The 17,697-nt window shown below is 38.0% G+C and overlaps 1 protein-coding gene across 1 annotated transcript in view; it reads left to right on the top strand.

Moving 5' to 3' along the window:
• Positions 1-11,525: 11,525 nt before the first annotated feature.
• RORB (RAR related orphan receptor B) overlaps positions 11,526-17,697 on the top strand; it is a 62,845-nt gene continuing 56,673 nt past the window's right edge. The window contains exons 1-2 of the mRNA XM_070736892.1: positions 11,526-11,639; positions 12,921-13,062. Coding sequence (XP_070592993.1) covers positions 11,526-11,639; positions 12,921-13,062 — 256 coding nt within the window. The remainder of the gene's footprint in view (positions 11,640-12,920; positions 13,063-17,697) is intronic.

Genomic DNA, 17,697 nt, shown 5'->3' on the forward strand with positions numbered 1-17,697 from the left:
TGGTGGCAGCTATACAGCACCTGTTAGACATCCAAGACATCCAACAGCTGCAGGGGCACCAGATGGGGCTCCAAATCCTTGGGTGGGTGGAGAGCTATTTTCAATTTAAGGCAATAATAATAAATAAATATATCTGCTTTGAAAGATTTAAAATGCGCACCCTTCAAATGATATTGGGTGGCATTTGGAAAGGAGATCTCCTCGCTTTGATCAACCTCACTGAGGCCTACCTGCACATTCCTAATTGGCCTTCCCAGTAATTTTTTTGTGATTTTTTTAAAATGCATGTTCTCATTGCCTATAAAGCCCTACATGGCTCAGGGCACATCTCCTAGAGACCAATAAGAGCACACAGAGTTGGCCTTCTCCAGGTCCCATCAACTAAGCAATGCAGATTGGTGGGGCTGCAGGCGAGGGCCTTCTCTGTTGCCGCCCTGGCTCTATGGAATCAATTCTGCCCCTCCCCCCGATGTCTGCACTGCTCCCACCCTACTGGCCTTTGGTAAGGCCATGAAGACCTGGCTTTCCCAGCAGGTCTGGGGACCATGACTATCATGGCCAAATCGTATGAATGGTATGCATGCATGTTGCCTTGATTGTTTAATTATGGCTTTTTAAACTAGGGTTTTAGAGTTTTAGATAGTACAGTATATTCAACTTATTTTTATTGCTGTTGTATTTATATTGTTATTGTAAGCCGTAAGTCTAAATAAATAGATAGATAGATAGATAGATAGATAGATAGATAGATAGATAGATAGATAGTATTGAGGGTCCTTACCAAGGTACCAGCTGCGGTGGCTGCCCACCTTAGGGGCCATACCCATGTGTGTTTAATATTACCTGGATGATATCTTAATCCAATCTTCTTCTAGGCACCAAGTGGTGTAAGGCATCCAGGTAATGATTAACACCATTCAACACCAGGGATTTTCCATCAACCTTGACAAAAGTCATCTTTCTCTGGCCATATGCCTGACCATCTAGGGGCCATTGTAGATTCTCTGGAGTGCAAGGTACACCTATCCCAGGAGTGACAGAACAGCATCAGGTCTTACAGCAGTGCAGGGTCCCCTTGAAACTGCTTTCTGAAACTGAAACATGCTCCTGGATAAAATGTTTTCTGCCAAGTCTATGGAGAGGGGCGACATACAAATCTAATAAATAAATATTATTATTATTATTATTATTATTATTATTATTATTATTACCCCTTGGGCACACTTACATTCTAGGGAACTGCAATAGTCTCTCTTGCCCTTACAGAGGTCGGGCTGCAACCAGGGTCCTGGTCCCTATGAATGTCCATCGGTCGCTCCAATAGTGGACCTCATCAGCAATTGTGAAAGGCAGTTTCTTCCAGGAGCTACGCAAATTTGCTATCACAATGGACACCAGCCTGTATGTTTGGGGGGTGGGGGTTCATGCCCAGTCATCCATGGGCCAGGGCAGTTGGACTCTTGATAAAATGTGGATAACATTGTCCTCCATAAATCTACCAAACATCATTTACTTTGTCTCAGATTCCGGAACTCTGAGAAAGAAAGAAAAACCCCTTTTCATATGCATTTTCCATTACCATGCATAATTATATATATTTATTATATTAATTTTATTTGCAATTTTTTTGGAATGGAATATTGCAACCTTTTCTTGGTACGCCAGATTTTCCAGTCCCCTGATAATCTGCCTTTGCCTGTACCTCTTCTACTCTCTGTTTTTCTTCCTGAGATAAAGTGGCTGCAACTCAGGCTGCTATATAAAAAGACTTTGCAAGAAGGCTGTCTCCCACAGTGATAACAAACGCTGAAGGAGAAGCATTCCATTACGAGTTAAATGTGGTATAAGGATGCTTCCTGGTGTGTGCATCAAAATACTATGTACTATCTTGTCATGATATTTTCAAAATCTGTATTTTTACCAAGCAATCCGTATTTCTGACAGGGAGACTTCGACTAACAGGTCTTGAATTTTCTTTAATCTTATTTTTTTAAGGACTTCACCAGTAGATATTCTAAGAATTTATTAGAAGGCCCATTGGTGCTAGCATCATATCCAAACATTGCCCATTTTGCCAGAGCAAAAGATAAAGTTATTTTTATACTTCTGATGGATTAGATTAGATTTATTGGATTTATATGCAGCCCCTCTCCGCAAACTTGGGGCGGCTCACAACAATAATAAAAAACAGTAAATAATAACAAATCCAATGCCCACCAATCTAATTACAATTTAAAATTAGTAATGTCATAAAACAATCCCAATATATATAAAAAAACAGGCACACAGTCAATCAATCAACAAAACAACATGGGCAAGGGGGAGGTGTTTTAGTTCCCCCATGCCTGATGGCAGAGGTGGGTCTTAAGGAGTTTATGAAAGGCAGGGAGGGTGGGGGCAATCCTAATCTCAGGGGGGAGCTAGTTCCAAAGGGTCGCCCCCCCCCCACACACAGATGGGTTATAAGTGGGCAAGAGGCGTCCTGGGAAAATGAATGAAATTATTATCTTCCTAAATGCAGCTATCTGTCAATATCCTTGGAAGAAGAAAGGTAAACGAAGCAAGAAATAATTCACTGGCACATCCTAATTCAGTCCATGATACAGCTGATCAGTATACAGTGGATGATCTTTAAAGGCCAGTCTTTCTCAATGTGTTGTCCTTCAGATGTGATAGGAGTGCCTTCCTGCCTGGCTGAGACTTTAGGAACAAATCTTTCACTATTTCTGGAAGTAGTGGATTGCAGAAAAATGATTTAGGTGTTTGGTCTTCAGGAGAAATTAAGGCAAAATTCTTTCTGCCAGTCGTTCTATTTAACATTCTGCTCTTTAATCTTAGAAATATTTTTTCCTGATTATTTCCCAGGATTGAGGCACTAGGACTGCGCAAGTTGGATAATGGAGATATGATGAGCTAAAGATGGAAAATGTAAATGCTGTTGATCAGTATCCAGACTGGTTTAAAGACTGAGATTTAACATATTGTAAAAAGGTCTTACACCTAAAACATTTTGAATGTGGAAGTACTAACTGATCCCGTACTGGTTTTGGATTGTTAATAGTGATGATGGTGAGGATTATATTTGTACAACTATTTTTGTTTTGCATAGTTTTTGTTTATTACACCTTGCAATATCCCTTTCAGATATTGCAATGATTATATAGCTTTCTGAATAAATAATACATTTCTATTGATGAAAAAGCATAGAATATTAGCAATTAACTTGCCAAATACATGGATTACAGATCATATTTTACCAATTCTAAAGGGTGAACTTTGATAAATTATTGTTCAAGATGAGTTGAAGATCTAGATTTTGGTACCAAAATACTGCAATGCCTGCATTGAGAAATATATAACAAAATGTAAATTTATATTAGGAATTCAGAGAACTAGTCTACATAAGGAAGTTGACAAGCTACACAACCATATATTAATCACATTTAGGAACAATCAGTTTCAGAAGAAGAAACTTAGCAATATACTGTATATTTGTTCAAATAAAACCAATAATGGTAGGTGGTAATAAACTTTATTGCTGTTGACCGATATAATAAAACAAATAATATTTTATATGATTGCAGCAGAAATTAGCCTCTGTAACTCTGGCAAAAATTAGCTCTATCAAACCATTTCCTATTCCCTTATTCCTATATCTAAAGTATCACAGGGCATATTAGCTCAGTTTTGATAAGCATTTAAATTGCAACTGCATGAAGTGTAAGAGTATTCTGCAATCCTATCCTTGTTTGCTTAAAAATAAATATCTCTGTATTTAATAGACCTTGCTCCTAGTAAGCAGCACAATGTTTAGGATGCAGTTTAAGGCTGTTTGAATAAAACAGAAACTTATGGCAGAACCATTTAATCCCAAACAGTTAACATCTGCTTGTCTGCAAACAGTTCTAGTTAGATTTCCCTCTTCCCGTCTCCCTGAACAAATCATACTATGTTAAATGACCAAAAAAACACCCCATGATGTACCAAAACCAGTGCTGCTTGCGAACAATTCTGGAGCTCACATGTGTTCAGCAGATTCCAGCAGTGGATGTGTTTTCTTCCCTTTGCTTCTTCATTTACAAAATGTCATAGGCCACTACATCCACTTTTACTTTATAATTTGTCAGTGAAGATTCCTATCAAAACATCTTTACAGGAAACTTTAAATGGTGATAAATTGTATCAAACAGCATTCTATTTTTGTTCATACTTATTTCTCTTCCATTTTCTGCTCTCTTGGGTTTACTATTACAATTGCGTTTTAACAATCCAGAATATGGACAGTACTTAGTTTTGTTCAAGAAAGTCCTTAAAGTTTGTTATTTGATTGTCCTAGCTTGAAAACAAAGACTTAATTAGAGAGAAATAGTCTATTTTGAAAAGACAGATGATCAATATACACACACTTAATTACCAAACTAGGAAACATCATCAGTATTAGATGGGGTGTGCAGAGTGGAACAGGAAGAAGAGAGGGAGGCGGAAAAGCAGGAGGAGGAAGAGGAGAAGGAGAGGAGGAGGACTGTGTGGGGTCCTTGATGCTCACAGAGATTGATGTTTTTCTTGCAGATGTTTCATTTCAAACTAGGTAACAGCATCAGCACTTGGGTATCATCAGTATTTTTAATATTCAAAATAATATTTTGTATGTAGGTTATGTGTGTGAAAATATTTCATGTACACAATATTTCCTATATATTGTACAAAAAAGGGAAATAAGGTTTTCTGGAAATAAAGAAATAAAAATATATTCTGTTTAGTGAAAATGTTTTCATTTAATTTTCAGTTATATAAAGAATCTTTTTAAATATACTGGTAGAAAGTAGAAAATGGACAAGAGAGACTTATTAATTTTTTATCTTTGGGCACCAGGTAAAGACTCTTTAGTCTATAAATACTTTAGCCTTTTACTTCTTACAATATTGGCACATCTTTAATCTTTGAATTTTGTCTATCTGAAAGGACAGGAAATACCCTTGAGATATGCCTGTTCAAATCCTCCTTAATATCCAGAATATCCTCAGATAGTCAGAAACAATCACTCTGATTTTGTCAAATAATGTTGGAAAGTGTTTAATTGTTCTAACTAGTTTATTATTTTCAATTTTTTAATTTTTAATTTTTAAATTATATATAGTGTTTTTAAATTTTGATACTTTGTTATACACTATCCACAGTCCTTCTTTGAGGGTGATATGCAGTTCAGAAATGTGAAATATAAATAAATAAAAATTGACTCTGGTAACTAATAAATTGAATTAATTAATCTTGCTTTGAGTGAGGAAAAAATGGCACAGACAGCAACATGTTCCATTTATAAATTAATACAGAACAATATGAAATATATTTTAAGATAGCATAATCTATATTGGCCCTTTCTGTGTTATGTTATACAAGAAAATATAAGAAGAATTTTAAAAATTATCTAGATCTCTACAGCACCAGGCACAGTAAGGAGCAAGGGGAAGAGTGATGAATGCGTACCTATGAATTATTATTATTATTATTATTATTATTATTATTATTATTATTATTATTATTAATAATAATAATTAGATTTTTCATAGTTTTAGTTAGTAACAGTTGCTCATGTCTGATTGATTAAAAAGGTTTAAATACCAATCCAATTTAACAGAACAGAACAGAATAGAATAGAATAGAATAATTTATTGGCCACGTGTGATTAGACACACAAGGGATTTGTCTTTGGTGCATATGTTCTCAGTCATAAAAGAAAGATATACTGTATTTGTCAATAATTATGAGGTACAACACTTAATGATTGTTATAGGGTACAAATAACCAATCAGGAAACAAACAATATTAATATAAATCGTAAGGATACAAGCAACAAATTACAGTCATACAGTCATAAGTGAGGGGAGATGGGTAAAAAGAATGATGAGAAGACTAATAGTAATAGTAATTCAGCCTTAGTAAATAGTTTGACAGTGGTGAGGGAATTATTTGTTTAGCAGAGTGATGGTTGGAGACCTCTGCTCTATAGTGACGTTTTGAGGGTAGCAGTTGAAACAATTTATATCCAGGATGCGAGGAGTCAGTAAATATTTTCACGGCCCACTTTTTGACATGTGCAGTACAGTATATAGGTTCTCGATGGAAGGCAGGTTGGCAGTAATTGCTTTTTCTGCATTTCTGATTATCCTCTGAATATAGTCATTAGTCATTAATTAACATGGTTTAATTCAATTCAGGATTCTGGATTGGGTTATGCAACTTTGCTTTATATTTTTCCTACCATAAAATACCAGAGAGGGACATCTGGGACATTACGTAAGATCAGTGTTTCCCAACCTTAGCAACTTGAAGATATCTGGACTTCAACTCCCAGAATTCCCCAGCCAGCATTTGCTGGCTGGGGAATTCTGGGAGTTGAAGTCCAAATATCTTCAAGTTGCCAAGGTTGGGAAACACTGCATAAAATGACATAGAAGGCAACACTAAGAAAATTAGAAAAATTGTGTGCCTTCTCTATTATTTCAGAAGATTGCATTCCACCAATAAAAAGATCCCTATTCAGCATGCCTTCTTTATAAACCATGCGGTTTATAAGGATTCCACAAAGCTTGTACAAAATTTCAAATGTGCGGTGCTTGGATAAATTTGGAAAAGGGGATTTTCCTTTCATTTCTGCTGAATGGAGAGAAGCCTAGGCTAAACTAATTTAACAGTTCTCTGCTTACCTCCATGGGGGGAAAGCTTAGTTGGAGGCACACCTTGTTCTCAATTGTCAAACAAAGCTGCAATGTTAACAAGATGTAGGAGATGCTGGCCATCATTAAATCTGCAAAGGAAACCTGGTAACCTGTGTGTTAATTACAGTAATTCAAGATGTTTCAGGAATATAGTCACTTCTTTTTCTTTCAGCCATTAATTGATTCAAGTTTCTGTTACAAGTCCTTAACAGTCTTCTAGGGAAAATAAAAGGCTAATGCTGCTGCCAGAATTTCCTACCATATGTTTATGATTGCAAAACATGAAGACTGTCTGCCTGTTTCTCTTTCCACTCTTGTGTTAGTTGTCCCTATAATAATAGAAATATGCTGTAAAGCTGCAGAACATGGCTGTAGTAACATTTCCCATCCCTGCTGTCAGGAGCAGTATAAGACATCTCAGCCAACCATTAGCTCTTCATTCATGGGACTCTGAGTGGAGATAATGAAGTTCAGATGTTATGGTGTCTCAAAGAAAGAGAGAATTGCCTGACAGCCCCATTGTGATCAGAGCATACAAGTCTATCTGATGGAGGAGCTGGAGATAAGAGACTCAAGAGAACACTTTTTAGTTCTTTTCTTGAAGGAAATAAGCCTTGGTATCTACCAATCTCCATACATTAGGGATTATCTAAAAAAAAAAAAAATTCATGATAGTGAATTGAATGTGTATTGTATAGAGTTGAAAGGATGGAAGGTTGATTCAGCCTTCCATCCTTCTGAGGTAGGTAAAATGAGGACCCAGATTGTTGGGGGCAATATGCTGATTCTGTAAACCACTTAGGGAGAGCTGTAAAAGCACTATGAACCAGTACATAAGTCTAAATGCTATTGCTATTGCTGCTACAAAAGTGTACTTTTGTACAATACAAAATAACAAAACTGACTTACAGAACAACAGAGTTGGAAGAGACTATTTAGAGGTCTTCTAATCCAACCCTCTGTTCGAGCAGGAGACCCTATACTAGTGATGGTGAACCTTTTTTTCATCGGGTGCCGAAAGAGCATGGGCACATGCTATCATGCATTTGCGAGTGCCTACATCCTTAATTCAATCCCTGGTGAGGATGAAAGCAGCATCCCCCGCCCCCCAGAGGCCCTTTGGAGGCCAGAAATGGCTTGTTTCCCAACTTCTAGTGGGCCCGGTAGCCTCATGTTTTGCCCTCACCAGACTCCAAAGGCTTCCCTGGAGCCGGTGAACGTAAAAATGTGCTCCCCCCCGCCCCCGGAGGCCCTCTGGAAGCCTAAAACACCCTTCCAGAGCCTCTGTGTGAACCAAAAATCAGCTGCCAGCACACACATGCATGTTGGAGCTGAGCTAGGGGAACGCCTCGCGTGCCAGCAGATATGGCCCCACATGCCACCTGTGGCACTCGTGCCGTAGGTTCGCCACCACTGCCCTATGCCATTTCAGACAACTGGTGGTCCAATCTCTTCTTAAATCTCTTCCTGGTAAACCTCTTTCTTGTCATATTCCAGATTCCAGTGTGTAACTCATTTGTTCATAATGAATGCATTCATGCATATACAATGTGCGCATATAAATCATCTGTGACTCTGGTTTATGAGTTAATCCAAAAGCAATCATTGCTATACATTATTTTATACAGTAATAAACCTTCCCCATATGTCCTGATTATCAGGCAATGTACTTGCATAATTATTGGATTTTTTTTTTTTAAATAGGCATCATTTCCTGAGTAGTCTATTAGGTAACTGTGCAGCATGGCACCAGGAGATTTCTTTCTTTATATAGCACATACACAAAGGGCCTTGATCCATATTACCTTTGAATGCCTTTGATTGAAGTCCTTAGGGCTGACTCGTAAATGACTTTTTAACAGGGTAGAATTCTCATGTGATGAGCTTTATCATCTAATTATGCCTGTTTGTACAAAATAGTCCCCAAATGAAAAAAAAAATCAAAAGTTAACAGCCAAAAATCTAGCTTCAAGCTATTTTCTCTAGCACATTATTTAATTTTTCTTATTGGAAACAATTTCAGATAGGGATGCGCAACCACTTGAAATCCAGCTGATTAGTATATACGTTCTGAAAAATCTTCATTTCTTAATATTCAAAACTTTCACTAATACCGAGCGTTTTGTGCACATTGGTTCCTAATATTCAGAGCTTTGCATACAATTTTCTGAATGCAAGTAGCTTATATAATGTCTTCTGAAATGCATATATACATTTCTTCACAAGAACATTTGAATGCAGAAGGATGAATATTTTATTCATTATTGCCTCATAGACCACATATTTCTTTTATATCCTTAACTCCATTCAGATGCCTCATAAAGATGTCCTGATCCAGCTTTAGAGTAAATATGTTGTTGTTGCCATAGCTTTTATGTTTCTATGAGTAATTTTATGTCTGCATGGACAATATTTGTGATGCTAGAGTAAGGATATTTTCCTCCATTAAAACCAATTAATGGAGGGGTGGAATCTTAGGGCATTCTTATATGGAAAGACTACGGTTAGATTAAAAAAAAACCTACAAGAAAATAAAATGTGAATTTGAGGTGATCTGTCAACAGTTTTCATTGAGAAGCAGATTGATAAGAGTATTGTAATGACCTGTTGGACAACTCTATTCCCATTATTTAGTCCTTACATAGATCTCAGCTTTCCTCCTGAAAGCTGAAGGCTGTTTATATGGAATCATTCCTCATTTAATCCTTCGAGCAACTTTGTGGGATGATTTTGACTAAAAGCTAATGACCGATTCAAAGTCTGCCAGTGAGACCATACAAAAGTTCAGGATCCTAAAGAGGGCATCAAAAACTAAGGCTAATGATATAATGGCTGTATCACATTATACTGATATTTATACCCAACTGGTAAATTATTATAGGATGATTTTAATGCAACTCTTATCCTTTTTTCTTGATAATGCTTAGATAGTCACGTTAATGCATATTGATATATAAGAAAAGAAGGAAGTCTGGGTAAATAGAATTGTGCTGATCTTCCCTGTGCAAAGTATCGCAGCTAGGGTAAATGTTCACAGAAGCTTATAAATACATTGGTGTCTTATTATGACCTGGATATCTCTATTATAATAGTTTATGGGGAAATTGTGGATCAATATTGTGTTCATGATATGAACTGTACCACGGCCAGTGCAAATGAAATGAAAGGAGTTGCTATTTCTTTACTCCTCACCCAGGGCTGTAGGGAAAGTCAAGTTTTCTGCCTAAACAATTATTGGAAGGTTGACGAGAAGCAAGAGGCTAATTTTTAGAGAAGAATATAATTAACATATTCTCATATATCATCGTAATTATCCAAAAAAGAATTTAGATTTATCAGCAAGACAAGTAAATGAAAGATGAAATCTGTGGAGCACGCTGTCTAGAGAGTAGCTTGAAAAAAGAAATTGGATTAACCCTACATTATTTACAGTGAAATTGTGTTTATAATAATAATAACACAGTTGGAAGGGACCTTGAAGGTCTTTTAGTCCAACCCCCTGCTTAGGCAGGAAACCCTACACTACCTTCAGACAAAGTTATCCAGCATCATTTTTAAAACTTCCAGTGTTGGAGCATTCACAACTCTTGGAGGCAAGCTGTGTCACTGTCAGGAAATTTCTCCTTAGTTCCTACCCATTCCTTCTTGTCCTACCCTCAGTGCTTTGGAGAATAGCTTGATTCTCTCTTCTTTGTGGCAGCCCCTGAGATATTGGAACGCTGCTATCAAGTCTCCCCTAGTCCTTCTTTTCATTAAACTAGACATACCCAGTTCCTGCAACCATTCTTTATATGTTTTATCCTCGGGTCCCCTAATCATCTTTGCTGATCTTCTCGGCACTCTTTCTAGAGTCTCAACATCCCTTTTGCATTGTGGCAACCAAAACTGAATGCAATATTTCAAGTGTGGCCTTACCAAGGCATTATATAGTAGTATTAACACTTCATGTAATCTGTTAATGCAGCCTAGAACTGTGTTGGTTTTCTTGGAGCTGCTGCACACTGCTGGCTCATATTTAAATGTTCACTAGGATTGTTTTATAAATCATAGCACTATAGGATAGAATTTCATAGTGATGGGCTGAACTTCCTCTGCTATCTATTTCATGCTTTCTATTTCATAAGGGGCGTGCATAAGTGCACCTTTGTGCCTACCATTCCTGTCCTAATGTCTTTTTATCTTTTCTATCTATACTTTATACTTATATTATGTTAAACATACTACATTACAATACTATATTTGTATGACAAACAAACAAACTAACAAACAAACAAAGAGTTGGCCTTCTCCGGGTCCCGTCAACTAAACAATGTCGTTTGGCGGGACCCAGGGGAAGAGCCTTCTCTGTGGTGGCCCCGACCCTTTGGAACCAACTCCCCCCAGATATAAGAGTTGCCCCCACCTTCCTTTCGTAAAGTTCTTAAGACCCATCTCTGTCGTCAGGCATGGGGGAACTGACACATCTCCCCCGAGCCTATACAGTTTATACATGGAATGTTTGTGTGTGTGTTTGCTTTTAATAATGGTTTTTTTAGTGTGTTTTTTTTATTATTAGATTTGTTTTTTACATTGTTCTTGTTATTGTTGTGAGCCGTCCCGAGTCTACGGAGAGGGGCGGCATACAAATCTAATAAATACAAACACAAACACAAACACAAACACAAACACAAACACAAACACAAACAAACAAACAAACAAACAAACAAACAAACAAACAAACAAACAAACAAATAAATAAATAAATAAATAAATAAATAAATAAATAAATAAATGATGCAAAATGAAGAAAAAAGCAAGAATTGCAGAAACATGCACCAACTCTTTCTTTCTTTTCCAGCACAAATCGAAGTGATACCATGCAAAATTTGTGGCGACAAGTCCTCTGGAATACACTATGGGGTCATCACCTGTGAAGGCTGCAAGGTATGCAATGTTTTATATGTCTGTGTTGTCACTTCACTGGGTAGTAACTCCCATCCTATTTGGATTAAACGCGAATCATTTCAGCAAGGATTTTCCAAACGGTACAAAAATGTCAGCCATTCCCCATGATCTCAAGACGAGGCATGTGATTTTTTTTCCGAAACGTTTGAGGACATGTACAAGTGGCGCAAAAAGAACACATTCTCTGTAAATATAAAACAGCCTCTCAACAAATATAAATGCACACATCTCTTTAGCTCAAGTCTTGCTTCTAGCTCCTTTTCCAAACGAGTGAGAAAAAAATTATGACATTTGAATGAAAAAAGGCTTGAGTTTCCCCTCTGTTTGGCTTAGTCAGGGGAAATAAAAACTGCCAGCACAGCAGGATGTTTCAGTTTGCTATACTTGCCACAGATTGCCGGGGGGGGGGGGGGGGGGGGAGAGCAAATGTGTTGAATATAAAATGGAACAGAAACATCTATTTAAGAAGGCATTGCATAGTCTGTGCATATTCTGAAATATTGAACAGGGTTTACTCTTGGTAAGCATATATAAGATTACAAAATTTTAGCAATTCATATTATTCACCTCTGAGTAAAAACAGTTAAGATTTGAACAGTACTTTACAAAGCTGGGGGTAGGAACACTCCCCTCCTTCACAATCAGATCACGCTACTTCTTCCTCCTTCTTCTTTTTTAGGGCATCAAGTTTTCTAGAACTCTGAAGATACGGTTAATAAAAAGGAGTAGCTTCATTATTTTTATAGATTGTACAATTGAGCTCTGCCAGTCAAGAGGTTTTTGGACATAATTTTGGACTGAAATCTGTTACTCTCCATTAATGTTTCTCAAATTTGTTGTGTGGATTTCAACTCCATGCTGGCTGGGGAATTTTGGAAGTTGAAGTCCACACATCTTAAAAGTCCTGTGGTTGAGAAACTATTTTCTGCATGACATCATTAATTTCTCACTTTTGTATCCTGGCGATGCCTCCAAAATCTTTGGAGCTTCTAAGGGAAAGGGTGTGTTTAAAATTATCCTAATGTAGCCTTTGCAAGAACTGTGAGAGAAACTTTTCAGCTGAGAATGCAGGTGGACTATTGTAGCTTAGCAGAGACTTGACTTAAAGCACTAAGGCTACCACTCATTATTTTCCCAACTTTATCCAGACCTGGCAAAATTTCAAAAATTATAACGTATCCAGACACTAATTGCCAGGATGGTTCTGAGATGTTGCCTTAAATACAGAGATTTAGCTGTCTTTCTTTTTCTCCTCACTAGGGATTCTTCAGGAGGAGTCAGCAAAACAATGCCTCATATTCCTGCCCAAGGCAGAGAAACTGTTTAATTGACAGAACCAACAGAAATCGCTGCCAACACTGCCGACTGCAGAAGTGTCTTGCCCTGGGAATGTCTCGAGATGGTAAAGCCCCAGCTTTCTGATTCACAGATCAGTCTTTGGAACCGTTCTTCCTTGCAGTCTGTTTTCCCTCTCCCAAAGTAAAGGCATCTTTCTGTTCGGTGACATGGATCCCTGCTGTTTCCCAAACAGAAGGCTTTGTAACTAGAGGGGTTATGATGTCAAACAGAGAGTAAAATTAATCCAAGTACAAGATGTCACAATGGAAATTTGGAACAGAACTGCTGATAAGCATTAAGCTAAATTTCACCACAACTATAATGGGATTTACCACATCTTGGTTTAAGTAGACTTTGGAATACAGTGTTTGCTGTTTTATGCATATGGCACTATGCATTTAACATATCCCTTCCACCCCGCACCCCATTTGTCTATTAAACTGAGAGAATACTTTAATTTCAAAACACAAACATTGCTCACAGAAGACCCAAGAGCAGCCTATGATGATAAATGCTTTTTTTAAAAAAACTCCCTAAACAATTATTTATTTTTAACTATTATTTAGAGACCACAAAGTCCCTTTGTGACTGAGATGGGAAGCTTAAACTTTTCATAGATGATAGATGGCAGATGATAAGTGAGGTGGGGAGAGGATGGATGGATGGATGGATGGATGGATGGATGGATGGATGGATGGATGGATGGATAGATAAGGCCACTGAATTTTAAAAGATTCAAGACAACATACAGAATTAAAAAATACTGTACAAAACCACAACTTGAAACAAAATACCAATGCACTTGAGTAAATGTACAAAAAAGAAAATTTCAGCCACCAATAATAATCATTACAATTGATAATGTGAGCAAATACTTGTATTGTCTGTGCAGGTTTAGAATATAATTCTTTATTGACCAAGTGTGATTGGAGACACAAGGAATTTGTCTTTGGTGCATATGCTCTCAGTGTACATAAAAGAAAAGATACATTTGTCAAGAATCAATGATTTTCATAGTGTACAAATAAGCAATTAGGAAATAATCAATACTAATATAAATATTAAGGATACAAGCAATAAGCTACAGTCATGTAGTCATAAATGAGATGAGATGAGTAAAAGGAATGAAGAGAAGGCTAATAATAATGCAGCCTTAGTGAATAGTTGGACAGTAGCAAGGGAATTATTTGTTTAGTAGAGTGATGGCGTTTGGGGAAAAACTTATCTTAGTTTAGTTGTCTTGGTGTGCAATGCTCTATAGTGTTGTTTTAAGGGTAGAAGTTGAAACAATTTATGTCCAGGATGTGAGGGGGTCTGTAAATATTTTCATGGCCCTCTTTTTGATTGAGTATACAGGTCCTCAATGGGAGGTAGGTTGGCAGTAATCATTTTTTCTGCAGTTCTTATTATCCTCTGAAGTCTGTGTCGGTCTTGTTGGGTTGCAGAACTAAATTCCTCTGTAGATCTGTATCAGCAGTTTCAATGACAAATGCTGGAAATATTATTGGTGAGATGAACGGCACATAAATTTAATAAATAAATAAAATATATCTTTATTTCCTTCTGGTTTTTATGAAACAAAGGGTAAAGTAACATTACTAACTGGGATACAGAACATTTAACAACTGGCAAATTTAAAGAGAAGAAAGCCTGGATTGGTTGCATTCTCTGCCCGGTAAATGTTGAGCAATGACAGGCTGAAAGTGCTGTCAATCAGAGGCATTTTTCAGAACTCCTCAACTCTGATTGGTATCAGAATCAACTTGGACATTATGGAAGGAAACAAAAGCAACCTTATGTGACATATCCTTGAAAAACATTAAAAAGTGCAGCTGTTTCATAGCAAGCAGTAATGGACAGTCCTCTATATGCCCAGGCAAGCTGCCCTGGTTGCCAATAAGGTTATGGCCATAATTCAAGGTGCTGCTTATTATTTATAAAGCTCCATAACATGTATGTGTTGGCCTTTGAGTCAATTCATGCAGGTTTTTAAGCAAGATTTTTGCAATTGTTTTGCCTATCTTCTTCCTAGAACTGAGAGGGAGGATTGGCTTAAAATCACCCAGCTGGTTTGATGCCTGTCAAAACTAGAATTAGGTATCCCACCAAGTGCCTTAACCATAGACCAACTGGCTGCTTGGTCTAGTACAGCATTGGGTGTAGTTATTTGAAGGACTATCTGTCTCCCATCCTGTCTAGTCAGACAGAATCAACATGCTGCAGGTTCATCCATTAAACAATGTCATCTGATGGAATCTTGAAAAAGTGCTTTCTCTCACACAACATCTGTCATTTGGAGCAGCATTCCCATAGAGATTTGAATAGCCCCAACCTTGATATTCTTCAGACAAACCTTAAAGACTCAGCTATTGCCCCAAGCCTTGGACTAGGGTGGAAGAAGGACTATTTTGCGAAGCTGGATACACAAGGCAGATAGTGGGTTGCCTCTTCCGGGTTAACCATTGCTTTTTCATTGATTAATTGTTTCCATAATTTTGCTGTTGTTCACTAGTGTCAAATATGGAGGAAAAAGAAAGAGATTGGATTATGTTCCAATATGGCTGAAGGCAAAATAATGATATGAAAATTGGTGTGGTTAAATGCACATTGTAAAAACAATTTAGATGGAATTACCAGCTTGTTTGGGACTTTCTTTTTTTAAGGAGACAGAGGATTGAACTAGAATGCAATGCATAAGGGAAGGAAGTCTAATATGTTTTGCCTTGAAAATAAATGCAATTTCTTGAATATTTTCAATAACCCTTTAAAAAGAAGAAAGCCTAAGACTGAATAATGTTAATATATAAAAAGCTACATTTTAAAAAAAATAGAAATTCTGTTATGTTAAAGTTTTTTCTCCATTGTGTTCTTAAGGGTTCCAATGCAGTAAATATGAAAATTCTTGAGTGTAGCTGCTAGTGATGTGTCCTTGTTCTGGTCCATTTTTCACAAGCCTAAAAGCATTTATCCTGCATAATTTATTTATTTTATTTTAATTAAGAAGACCAAAACTCTTACCCCATAACACTTTCCACTCTCATAATAGCAGTGGGTCAAATAGTGATAGTGAAATGAAAGATCCCATAATGTCAGAAATAGGCCCTCATCACCTCGAGGTTCAACTATTGCAATGCTCTCTACATGGGACTACCTTTGAAGAGTGTTCAGAAATTTTAGATTGTGCAGAATGCGGCTGCGAGAGCTATTGTGGGTCTTCCTAGATTTACCCACGTTTCGTCAACTCTCTGTGGCCTGCACTGGCTGCCGATCAGTTTCTGGTCACAATTCAAAGTGTTGGTAATGACCTATAAAGCCCTACATGGCATCGGACCAGAATACCATCAGAACCGCTTTCTGCCGCACGAATCTCAGTGACTGATAAGGTTCCATAGAGTTGGCCTTCTCTAGGTCCCATCGACTAAGCAGTATCGTCTTGCGGGCCCCAGGGGAAGAGCCTTCTCTGTGGTGGCCCCAGCCCTCTGGAATCAACTCCCCCCAGAGATTAGAGCAGCCCCTACCCTCCTTGCCTTTTGCAAGTTACTCAAGACCCACCTTTGTCGACCCGCCATGCCACACCCCAAGCCACACTCCCAGAACCGAAAATTTAAAAAATTGAACCCCACCTGGATGATTTCCATAGACAATGTGTACCTACCCAGTGTCATGTCATTTTTGTGGCCAAATATTACCTCAGGCTAGAAAGATATGTTTATTCATACAGGTATCTTCTATAGCCATGATGGGGAACCTATGGCACAGGTGGCACACAGAGCTATATCTGCTGGCACGCAAACAGTTGTCCTAGCTCAGCTCCAGCATCCATGTGTGTGCCAGTCAGCTGATTTTCAGCTCGCACAAAAGCTCTGGGAGGATGTTTTCAGCCTTTGGAGAGGTGAGAGAGCCTCTAGAGTTTAGTTTAGTTTAATTTAGTTTTATTAGATTTGTATGCCACCCCTCTCCGAAGACTTGAGACGGCTCACAACAACAGCAATACAATATACAAAGTACAAATCCAATATAAGTTAAAAGCAATTTAAAACCCCTAAATATTAAAAAAGCGATCATTACTACACAATCATACCATTCTCATATATTACAATCAGAAAAAGGTGGTGCTGGGGGGACAAGATAGTTATTCCCCCCATGCCTGGCAACATAGATAGGTCTTCAACATCCTGCGGAAGGCGGGAAGAGTAGGGGCAGTTCGAATCTCCAGGAGGGAGTTGATTCCAGAGGGCCACCACAGAGAAGGCTCTTCCCCTGGGTCCCACCAAATGGCATTGTTTAGTCGACGGGATCCGGAGAAGACCAACTCTGTGGGACCTGAGGCTGGGGAGGGCAAAAAATCGGCCTACCGGGCCTACCAGAAATCAGGAAAAGGGCAGCAAGGGCTCATGCATGGTGAACAAGGCAGCACGGAGGGGTCACATGCACATGTGCATAGGGTGGGACACATGGGGGCATTAAATTATGTGTTTGGGCACATCTGTGCGTGCAATAGCACATGTGAGCAAGCTTTTGGCACCCGAGGGAAAAAAGGCATCACTTTTCTATAATGTGGATCAGAGTAGATGCCGCCTGTTTTTGGATTGGAGATAAAATAAATCCCAGTCAAGATAACTAAGGGTTTGGGTTGATAGAAGTTTCAATCTACCGTCCCTGTCCTATTGCCTAATTTACCTATACCTACTTTGCTAAC

This window comes from Erythrolamprus reginae, chromosome 2 (genome assembly GCF_031021105.1).
Source record: "Erythrolamprus reginae isolate rEryReg1 chromosome 2, rEryReg1.hap1, whole genome shotgun sequence".
NCBI lineage: Eukaryota > Metazoa > Chordata > Lepidosauria > Squamata > Dipsadidae > Erythrolamprus > Erythrolamprus reginae.